We start from the raw sequence: 12,119 nt of genomic DNA on the forward strand, positions 1-12,119 counted from the left end.
GCCCTTCTTTTCCGGCAACACAGAAAGGAGAATTCTACTTAGTAAGGGTTATAATCCTTAAGCGCGGCCAAAGGCCGCCTACGCAGAGAAAGTCTGCCCAAAAATACTTCCGCCCTTCTTTTCCGGCAAAACAGAAAGGAGAATTCTACTTAGTAAGGGTTATAATCCCTAAGCGCGGCCGAAGGCCGCCTACGCAGAAAGAAGTTCTGCGCAAAAATACTTCCGGTCCCCTTTTCCGGCAACACAGAAAGGAGAATTGTACTTAGTAAGGGTTATAATCCTTAAGCGCGGCCGAAGGCTGCCTACTCAGAAAAAAGTTCGTTTTCATGTATGCACTATTTCGGTTTTTGTCATATGCATTACTTCGGTTTTGAGTCGAAACCGTGCATGTATGCATTACTTCGGTTTATGTCATATGCATTATTTCGGTTTTGAACCGAAACTGTGCATGTATGCATTACTGCGTTTTTCTCATATGCGTTATTTCGGTTTTTAAACGAAAGTGTGCATGTATGCATTATTTCGATATTTTCATATGCATTATTTCGGTTTTCAACCGAAACTGTGCATATATGCATTATTTCGGTTTTTTCATATGCATTATTTCGTATGCACAGTTTCCATATGCACAATTTCAGGGTGCCGGGTCAAAGGTCGGGTCTTCGCAAAATTAAAAACCTTATATTTCAAAAAATTTTGAACTTATTTTTAAAAAGCGTGTTGTAAACGGGGTTAAACTCCCTTTCTTCTAATATGCATATGTGTATACTTCGTATGTAAAGATTTGTTAATAAAACAAATATTTTAAATAAAAAAATTACTAACCGAATTTTAAAAAATTTATATTGTTGGAACCACATCAAACCTTTCTTCTGATATGCGTATTTGTATACTTCGTATATAAACCTTTGAGAAAAAACACTTAAAAGGAAAAAATACCTTTTTTTATAAAAAAAATTTTACAAAAAAATTACTAACTCATTTTTAAAAATTTGGTATCCTTGTAAAGGCGATTCAACACCCTTTCTTTTGGTACGCATATTTGTATACTTCGTATATAAAATTTTTAGAAAAAACACTTAAAAGCACTTTTTTATAAAAAAAATATTTTAAACAAAAAAATTACAAACCGATTTTTAAAAAATTAGTATCGTAAAGGATACCAGAAAACTTATACTTTCTTAAACTCAAAAATTTCTATTTATATACACAAAAAAAAAATTATTAAGAATGATATTTTTTCAAAAATAAATATTTGAAATTTGTAGGGATATTCAAAGATAAAGTTTTAAAAGGACATTTTCAGTACTTATTCGTCCTGGTGCACCCAAAATTATTATTTTTTTCTATTCTACAGAATTTTTCCTTTTAATAGATTAATAGATACTAGATACTAGATTCTACAATGCACCGAATCTTTTGAATAATTTTTTTATGCAATCATATTTTAGAAATTTCAAAGTCCTTTTAAAAAAAATCCTGACGTCAGAGCGAAAAACTAAAAACTATATTTGGCCCCCAGTTTTCTGAATATATTGATTTTTTTCGTGTGTAAAATTGACTGCCGCACGGTGTTATGATTTCATTGACACAAATTTTTAAATATTTTTATGTTGATTTTTTAAGCTTACACTGTTTTGTTATCTGATGGAATTTCTTCAAAAAATTCTTTTAAGAAGCTGTTTTTATTCATAAAAAACTAAATTTTTGGAGGTATTTTCAAACCGGTCCAGTTCACGTAAATATAAGTATTTTTCCGAAATATTTTGGCGGAAGTCTTAAAATATAATAAATTTTGTAATCCCGCCGGATAAACCGCACCTTGTTTTGGTGATGCAGTCTAATGTACTGGGTGTAAAATAATAACTATGCACAGTTTTTTTTTTTTTAATAAAAGTATTTTACTGTTAATTTTGCACATATTATACTTTAATTTTATTAATTAGTTTTAAAATTTTAATTATTATTTGCATTTGCCAGCAGTGTAAACTTTGAGAGATAAGTACATGCGGCACGCAAGTGTTTTTTTCAGGTGTATTTTTACTTAGACTTTACAAAAAAAATACAAAAAAAGAAAAACTGTATGGGGTTGGTCGAATGCATGGCGTCCTTGGCACCAGTTCCGAGTCTAAAAAGGGGGAGTATAAAGGACTTAAAATGGAGGAAATTAGGCTGTGGTTACAGAAGATTTGGAATAAATTAACCGACGAACCGTTTTTCGCTTAAACGGTTCAAGTAAAAATTTAATTTAAAAACTTGAAAGTTTCCCATTCAATTTTACTTTACAGTAGAGTACAAATTTATAAAAAAGTTCATCATGTCGATTCAAAACTTCTGCTTTGTTTCCATAAGCAACGAATTGGAATGTTTCTACCATGATACAAAAAAGAAGGTAGTTTCATTACTACTATTTTTTGATTATAAAACAGATTTTTGACATTTCTCCAGATGTAAACATTAAGCATAGCTTTGCCACATTGAAATTTTTTGAGAGGGGAGATTTTCTTTTAAATATTTGGGATTTAATAAAAGAGTAAAATTTGCATAAAAAAATTGCAAGTTGATGTGTCGATAATCAAATTTGAACGTTTTTCTCAAGCGTTTAAAAGATCCTTTGAATAATATCGATGTGCAGAGATGAAGAAATAAAATAAAATCCAGTTTTAAAACATTTATTTATTAAACAACTTTTTTTTATTTTAAAGGGTGAACACACCAAAACTGCGACACTTAGAAATTACTACCAGAAACAAACTAGCAGGCTTTGAAATTATTATTTTTTGTATTATATAACTTGGAAGTATAGATGTTATTAAAATGCTAAAATATTAGTTATTATTTGCTCCATATGCAAGTGATCGGTATTTTCATCGTACGCGCGCCATCATGTTCTGCACGACTGCATCATCGACTTTACGCGATGCGCACAACTACATTGTTTTGCACTCTTCAATATTTTTCACTGTTTCGACTGTTTTCTTCAAGATTTCTTTGAAAACTGACCAATATTCCCCAATAGGACGTGGCTCTGGGCTATTGGGTGGATTGCAGTCGTGAGGTACAAAATTGATGTTATTTGCATTATACCACGGCAATGTGTCCTTGGCATAGTGGCAGGTTCCCACCTCCGCCTAGAACAGTGGCCTACTCCTTATCTGTTGATAAATGACAGAAGACGCCTTTTGAGGCACTCATCCCGATAAACTTGATCATTCATTGTCCCGGATGGGAAAAAAGGGCTGCTCTTACGGCCACAGGATCAAATAGCTTGCCAAACCATGTGTTTTTTTGGAAATTTGGACTTCATTTTCAGCTTACAACTTTCAGGGGCATCTTGACGACTTGCACCAGTATAAAAATCTTGACCTGCAATATATTTTGAATTTTTATAGCAGTAGGTTTCGTAGTCCATAACAATGCAGTTGTATTTTTTAATTTAGAATCCATACAACTTCCGAGTGCGGGATTTCGCTGTAACATTCTACTTTGCGCCTCGGTCTGGCGCTGTTTGAGCTGTATAACATCTCAATGAAGCTTTCCGCTTTACCTTTTGTACGAAAAACTGCGATCTGCGTACGGATTTTGCAACATAACGCGACAAAATCTTCGGATTTCGCGAAAACGCACTGAGGACCTTCCGAGCACTGTTTTTATCACTTTGACCATGCTAACCCCCGCTCCCTGGGTTTCTCGTAACTGCCAGGCCTTATTTGTACCGATTCAACCCCTGCAAACTGTCGAATAGTGCAATCTTTAACTTTTTAGCAATTTTACGTGTACTTAAGGCCGGATCATTTATAAACTCGTGCAAAATGGTTTGTCTCGTTTCTAACTCGGTTGCCATTTTTAACTCAACTAGGAATCAAATTCAAATGAAATTTCTTCTACGTCCAACTAAGGTCATGTGGTATTTGAATTTCAAAATATTGAATTCGTTTTGGGTAAGTTATAAGCTTCCCAAAGTGTCGCAGTTTTGGTGTGTTCACCCTTTATTTTAAACAAAACAAATATATTTGCATAACAGAACTATTTTTTTTTTAATAGTCCAAAAAGATGTATTGTGAGCTATTTCGTCATTAAAGCATAGTCCGAATGGTCTCACTGCCCTCACAATTAAAGGAGCCAAAATTCAGAATTCTCCCGAAGTGAAGTATCTAGAAGTAATTCTGTATACAAAACTGTCGTGGAAATCTAACGTGGAACACAAAACCTCTAAAGAATTGGCAGCATTTTGGCAATGTAAACAGGTATGGTGGAGCAGATTCTCATTCAAGAGCGTGGGAAGTCAGCTTGCAAAACTTCAAAGAACTACTGCCGTGTGCTGTACGGAAGCTTTCTCTACAACACGTGGCGCTGCTCTGATGCACTGCTGCGTTTACCGTCACTTTGTTACTTCATACGTGGCCTTAAAGGCCACCTGCAAAATAGAAAGAAACGGATGCCGGTATAACACTGAGTGGGGCGAGGTGGAGGGGAATGAGTTTACATGTCTGCGGTGACAGACGAGCTGCACTTAAGGCATTGGGCTGCCCTCTAACTACTTACTTCCAAACTCTGGGTGCCAGTTCAATCGGAACTACCTCCTATCGTCCATAACCATATTATCTTTCATATCATGAAGCACCGAAAATTAAAGCCTTACTGGGGCTAACGTTTGCAAAGCACATCCAAATCCTTTTCGGTGATTGGCTTTAGAATAAACGAATTTAATAATAACAAATTTTTGCAGTGGACAACATATTTAGCGGTCTTTTGTTTCAAAGAAAAAGTTGTTTGGTTGTTTTTCAAATATGGCGATGTATGAGTTCCATTTTCGTTATTGCTCAGATCGAAGACAAATTTCCTTTTAATTTTGTAAATAATTTTTTCAAAATAAATAAATGATTATTGATGACTAGGTATGGCAGCACGAAATGTCACAATCTGCTTAATTGTCAGGTAGTTAATATGGCGTCCGAAAAGTGACAATGAAACTACCTTCTTTTTTGTATCATGGTTTCTACCTTACTTCCAAATAGGATGATTTTGTTTGCACAATTTATATTCATGTTTCTTTAATTAGGACACACTGCAGCCGTTGTGCTCAATTTCATGTGTTTTGCTGACGGTATTGGAACCAACGGAAGCCGAATTTACACTTTTTCAAGAAGGGCAACGGAACTCTGAAAAATCACAGCGATCGCAGCTGGATTTGTGTGTTGTGATATTTCGAACACGCTCGGCGGTGTCACCAGAAATTGGAAGACTAGTGGAGCATAGCAAACGTCAGGTACCCATTTTCTTTATACATGCTATTAAAAATACTGCAATTTTGCGAACTTAATGTGACCATCTTTCCATTTAGGTTCGCGGATTTGTTGGCTGTCATAAAATGTTGGAACGTGATATATATTTACTAGTTTGTCTGGCATTTAATCATTGGCATACTGGGATCGAAGAACCTCAACAATATCCCCAGTGCATTCTAGCAATACACAGTTCAAAACGCCTACTCGTGGAGCAAATCACACCTTCGCCGCATTTGCTAGCTGATGCCATAATAAGTCTGACTTTGACAAAAGGCCAACGCCACGAAGGAAGAGAGGGAATGACTGCCTATTATCTAACAAAGGTATTGCGAATTTTACGGACATTTACATGTCTGCAATTCAAATTTTTATTATGTATGTTTAGGGATGGGCTGGTTTGGTGGTTATGGTTGAAAATCGTCACGAAAATAAGTGGATACATGTCAAATGTGACTGCCAAGAAAGCTACAATGTTGTATCTACAAGAGGTGAATTAAAGACGGTTGACTCGGTCCCACCTTTACAACGGTAAGCGTATCTCAACGGCCACGTATCTCAGTTTTACATAGTAAACTAAACTGTTATTCACATAAACTAGGCAAGTTATCATTGTTTTAACTCAGCTAGAAGGAAGTGGTGGATTTAGTATTGCTCATCGGCTAACACATCGACTTGCAAACTCCAGGGGACTTCACGACTGGGGGCCTCCAGGAGCAACGCACTGCCCGCCAATAGAAAATGTTCATGGACTACATGCGCCTCGTTTGATTACCTAAATCTCCAACATTCTAGTCAACGTTTTGCGTAACTGATATACACATAAATATTTATAGATACAAGGACGAGTATACGTAGGTTTAATAAATAATTTGAATGTTTTGTTTTCCTAATAATGTAAGGCAAAGTGAATAAATATCAAGAAACATAATTTCATTTCCCCCAATTGTTCTCTACGATGCAAATAAGGACCAAGTGACTTATTACGACGACAAAAATATAAAAACAAAATTCTTTAAACCTTATCACACTTTAAAATACACTTTATAAACCGGTCCACAATGCAACATAGGAATTTTGACTTCTAACGCAACTTAGTAGCTTTAGCACAACCGCAAAGTTTGCTTTTCTTTCGTTCGTCGAACTAATGTATATATATTTTTTTTTAAGTGGTGATAAAATAATTTCCTTTGTCATTTGATTCTTATTAATAAATAACAGTTTTGTCAACATGAATAGTGAGGCGCCAGGCGAGTACTTTATTTTGCGATTTTTGTTAATATAGTTGTTTTGAAAATGGTTATAATCAAGGTACATTGAACAGGTAGTATCAGTAGAGCAGCTGATTTGATTTATTTTCAAATTATTTGGTCTCGAAAATGCGAAATATTTTTAATTTTTTCTCACAAAAATTCTGAATTGTTAAAATCCATTTGCATGTGAAACCTTTTTGCATACAAAACAAGCGATTGAATAGCAGCTTTTGGAACGTTCGCCCAACTCAGCAGCACAACCGCTGATTACTGGCCCTTGTAAAGGATGGATCAATGCTTCGAGAAGCAAACAAATTTACTAGGAAAGAAAGTTGCAACAATTTTTATTTTTTCCAATTTCAATTTTTTATTTTTTATAATTTTTTGTATTTCACATGGCACGCTTTGATTTAGAAGAAAAAATTCAGAACAGTTTTTGACACTTTCGATACCAGAAGCAACAACAAAATACACGCAAATGTTGTTTTTGCTCTACTGATACTACCTGTTTAATGTGCCTTGGTTATAATACATATTTTATAAAACGCCTTTTTTATTAAAAAAGTTTTGAATTTTTTTGTTAGTTAGAGTTATAAAAAAGTTTCAACGAGTGCAGCAATTTCTGTTCAATATTTTGTAAAAAATATCAAGAACTCGTCCCCATGTTTCCCCCTTGATTAAATAGAACATCTTTTTAAGTCGCATATTGGAACGAATCGAGAATCTAGGACGACAAATATGTTTACTTCATATGTATTTGACTAACTTCGATGAAATTTGGTACATAGGGGTTTTCGATGTGACTGATTACGAATATGATATTAAGTTTTCAAAATTAAGATTGGCGGATTCAATATGGCGACTTCTTTTTAATTACACAGGCCAACAAAATTTAAACAATGTTATGTATGTATTATATATCGCAAACGTCAAGCTGTGAGGTTTTACTTTATCGTGCTCTGATTTTGGCTTTCTATTTGCTAAGTTTGGCTGACTTCCAAAACGTCAATTGCTTTGCATACGTACAAAGTGTAATGTTCCATAACGCCGAACTACAAAATGTTGACGATGTATACTTTACCAAAACGCATCCGAAAATTTATCGAAACGCATCGCTAGCGCAATCAGCGCATCAGAAACAAAGTTGATGCTTCGTTTGTTATTGGTTACCATTGGTGTTTTAAAAATGGAAAATTCAGAAAAAATGTTCAATGCTATATTGAGTATTTAAAATATGCATTTGAATACCGCAGTATAACAGTTTCCAAACAATGTATTGATACGTTTTGGAAGTCAGCCTTTATTGTGCTAATTCTGAGTTAAAGTAGTGATAAAAAGTGCTTGAGCATCTTAGTATGAAACAACTGAAGCTAAGTGAAAGTGATTGTGTTTTATATTAAACTAAATTTAATTAAATTTCACTAGCTGACATTCTAATATTGCCGAGTCATTTGTTGCTATCATTGTTGTTGTATCCTTTGTAGTTAACTGAATTCATTTTGTTTTTGCACATTTGTTCTACTCTTTTTGTTTACTTCTTCTAGTAATTCTTGTCACACCTGTTTGCGTTGTGTTTATTAAGTGTCATAATTACAGTGATACTCAAACTGTTCGCTACATTTATTTAAAGCTATTTACATCAGCTCCTTAATTGTTATAAATTATTTTGTTTGTCTTTTTATTAACGAGTGTTATTACATAAATCTTTCAATATGAAGTGCGATCTTGATACTTGCCAAATTAAAAGCGATTCTGAACGCTACTTATCGTGCTGGCTGTGTGATGGTTTTACCATCTGAAATGTATTGGTTTGACGGGAAGAATTCTGGACGCTATTAATGATGGCAAGGGCCTTCGCTGGTCTTGCGTAAAGTGTATGTCAACCGAAGTTGATCTTTTCAAGCTAATTAGGCAAACCAGAAATGGTTTTACAGAAATAGGAAGAGAATTGTCGGTACTGACAGAAAAATTTAAGAATTATGAAAATGTGTTTAAATCATTCAAATGCTTAGATACCTTGCAATCTGTTAAGGATATCCGTGTGTCTAAACGTAAGCGTCTTCATAGTCCATCTAAGGAAATAATTGCCGTTGCACGTCAGAATAATCTTCCGACTGACTTAATTAATCTAACTTCTCCATGTCCTCCAGCATCAGAATCCTCAGCCTTAAAAGAGCGTGTAACGAAATCTTCTTCGGATAATAACGAGGCTGAAGTATCTTCCCCTTCCCCCATTGAAGTGGTGGCATCATCTTCAAAGCCTCCACCGCCTTCCCTATCCTCAACTACTAACTCAACCCCTTCCACCGGTACTCCAGTCTGATACAAGGAAATTAGTTGTGGTTCCGCCAAAGAAGTCAATCTTTGTCTCTAAATTTTCGAGAGACACTACCGAAGACGATATAAAGCTTTATATCTCATCAAAAATTACAACTGTCGACTTAAGCATCAGAAAATTTAATTTTAAATACGAAAGAAATATTGCTTCATTTAAAATTGACGTAAATTTATATAATTTTAGTGCGCTGCTTAGTAGTTCTTTTTGGCCCCCGGAGCTTTCGTTCGTGAATTCGAATATAGGCCCAAAAAAGGAAATAACTTAGCTAATATTTCCCGTCATAACACTGAATAAAAAAACTAATTATTAAATCTGCTTTAAGTATTTATTACCAAAACGTTAGAGGCTTAAATACTACATTAACGAACTTATACCTTAAAAACCTTGAATGTAATTATAATATTATTTCTTTTACTGAAACTTGGCTGAAACCTCACATTTTCAATTCAGAGATTCTTCCAAATAATTATAATCGGCGGTGGCGTACTCTTCGCTGTAGACTCTTCAATACCATATGAAGAAGTTAGTCTTCCACACATTTATTCAGTAGAATTCAAATGCATTCGTGTACAGGCTGGAAAAGAGTATTTATTTAGCTCTATGCTATATCCCTCTATATCCCCCCTCTGATTCAATGATTGTGTAGGGTGATTTTAATTTACCAAGCATATCATGGAACAACATTGACAATGATATCGTACTTTTCGCGTCTAGTGCGTGCAACAACGTATTTTTAGAGGAGATGGCTGAACTCTGCCTAACTCAGGTTAATGTACTTCACAATAAGTTTGGTAAAGTATTAGATCTTGTTTATGTTGATGATGCACAGGGTAGGCAAAAACTCGGAGTTCGAGCGAGCGAGCGAGCAAACTCCTACTCAATGCCTCGCAGGCAACGAGGCGCTCGCAGCTCGTACTCGTAGCAGCAATGAGGCGAGGCACGAGAAGTTTGGCTTGCTCGGCAAACGAGCGAGCGCTGCTTGTTTCCTCGCGCTCCTATTAAACGAGCGAGGCTGTTGTGTGTTGCCTCGCTCGCGGTGCCAGGCGAGTAGCTGGCTGATCAGTGATCACTCGCTCTGCTAGGTAAGACGAGTGAGCGACGAGCGAGCGCTCCGAGTGTACTATAAATCACACGCATTTTTGTGCAAAAAAAATGTGGGAATGTATGTCAATAGATTATGTACGAAAGTATGTTAATAATTGTATGTACATATGTGCATATGCATATAAATATGTGAATATTATATTAGGGCAGCATTTAAAACAACAAATAAAATTTATTACATACATAAGCATACATTATGGAATGAAATATTTTTTTATAGTTATATACATATATGTATATGTACATACGTACATACATACATAACATGCATAGTTATATATGTATGTATGTATGTATGTATGTACATATGCATGTATTTTGTCTTTACAGAGAAAAGTAAGTAACGAAGATATTATAATCGTTTGTGCCGCAGAAACAAAAAACAAGTAAGCACTTGTAACACCCCCAAAAAAGTGATATACAAGTCGTTGTTGCGAGTGGACGTGTTTTACTAATGGTGTTCTTACACGATATGTATTTGCATGTGTACATGCCACTTTTTACATATTGAAATATCAACATATCGTGTAAAGGCAAATTAGATTTGTCTCTGTACAAAGCAGATGCACGTACATACTACAAATACAAATACAAGTACAAATAGAAATGTTTATATTTTCATCTGACACACAGATAGAATCATCTGAGTTTAGTTTATTTCGTTTTCAAAGAACGTATTTTTAAATAGTTAAATAAAGACTTTGAATTTGACAGACATACGCAAATACATATGTATTGAAAAAGTCAAATACATGTCGTGTAAGAACACCTTAAGCTCTGAGTCGGTGAATTTTTTTCTCCTTCAAATTGACAACTTTATTAAAATAATAACATAGCGCCTGAGGCAGTGACTCTTATGTGTTTGGAACTAATAAGTTTGTAATTATTAGTTATCCAATATGCCGTGTATTTGTGGTCAAAAAGTTGACCGTATGAAAGTTAAAACAAAAATTCAATGTGAAAATTGCAACGAGATTTTTCATATGAAATGAGTTGGTGTTTTGCCTGCTGACTTGGATTTCTTAGAGAGCTCTGGAAATAAATATTTTTGCAACGAGTGTACCGCTGCTCGCAAAAGATCCATCCGCACCTCTCCCCCTAACGTTAATTGGGAAGATGCAGCCGCAGCTAAGAGTACATCGTCATCTAATTCGCCTAGCCTCTCACAACTATCTCTTAATCCTAAGAATGTGGCTGATAATCAATTCAATCAAAGTTCTTCACCAATAATATGTAGTGACATTGATGAAGAGAATAAGCAACTAACGTTATCCAACATACTACGTGAAATTGCGGTTCTAAAATCCGAACAAGTGCGCTCCACTGAACTGATCAATGCCCTACATACCGACAAGCAGCTCTTAATAGCAAAAAGTGAATTTCTCTATGCAGAGATGGTAGCTTTGCATAAACAGCAAGTGGACGAGTTTTTTAAGACTCCTTTTCTTTTTTTTCAAAGGAAAGTAAGTCCGTCTACTCAAACGTAGCCGCTAAAAAATCTTCGCATATATTAAAAATATATTTTCACAATGTATCTGGTATGAGGACCAAAGCAGAGATAGTTCATCGATTAAGCTCTCATCTCGATTATGACGTCTTTGTAATTATCGAAACTTGGTTAAATAACAACTTCTTCGATTCCGAGTTCTTCGATGCAAACCTATATAGTGTTTTCCCGAAAGATAGAGACTAAATCAAAACTGGGTGTTCCAGAGGCGGCGGCGTGTTAATTGCTGTACAGCGGAAATTCAGCTCATCTTTAGTTCAGCTACTTAATTCCGATTCCCTCCTCGATCAACTTTGCGTTACTGTGCGGGGCTCTTTCGGCCAACTGTTCGTGTGTGCGTCGTATATCCCTCCCAACAGTAATGACGAGATTTATAAGTGTCACATTAATAATTTAGTTTATCTAAGCTCTGTCCTTGGCGATTTTAATCTTAATAATATTTCTTGGAGTAAGTTAAGTAGTTCATCAGTGTTAACGCCAGTTAATGTGTGCAATGTCAATGATACTTATGTTACTGATAGTCTCTTAAGTGTTGGCCTTTTCCAAATTAATCATTATTTTAACGACTTTATTCGACTTTTAGACCTAATTTATTTAAGTGACAACTTAAGTCATCAGCTGAAGGTATGTGA

The 12,119-nt window shown here is 35.1% G+C and overlaps 1 protein-coding gene across 2 annotated transcripts in view; it reads left to right on the forward strand.

Moving 5' to 3' along the window:
• Positions 1-6,216, forward strand: part of LOC118734174 (calpain-D) — a 145,661-nt gene extending 139,445 nt beyond the window's left edge. For both annotated transcript variants that reach the window (XM_036463894.1, XM_036463895.1), the window contains 4 exons: positions 5,063-5,269; positions 5,345-5,611; positions 5,674-5,816; positions 5,887-6,216. In XM_036463894.1, coding sequence (XP_036319787.1) covers positions 5,063-5,269; positions 5,345-5,611; positions 5,674-5,816; positions 5,887-6,064 — 795 coding nt within the window. In that variant the 3' untranslated portion in view covers positions 6,065-6,216. The remainder of the gene's footprint in view (positions 1-5,062; positions 5,270-5,344; positions 5,612-5,673; positions 5,817-5,886) is intronic.
• Positions 6,217-12,119: the final 5,903 nt, after the last annotated feature.

Source organism: Rhagoletis pomonella, unplaced genomic scaffold (genome assembly GCF_013731165.1).
Source record: "Rhagoletis pomonella isolate Grant_MI unplaced genomic scaffold, Rhpom_1.0 Rhpom_scaffold_00002, whole genome shotgun sequence".
Lineage (NCBI taxonomy): Eukaryota > Metazoa > Arthropoda > Insecta > Diptera > Tephritidae > Rhagoletis > Rhagoletis pomonella.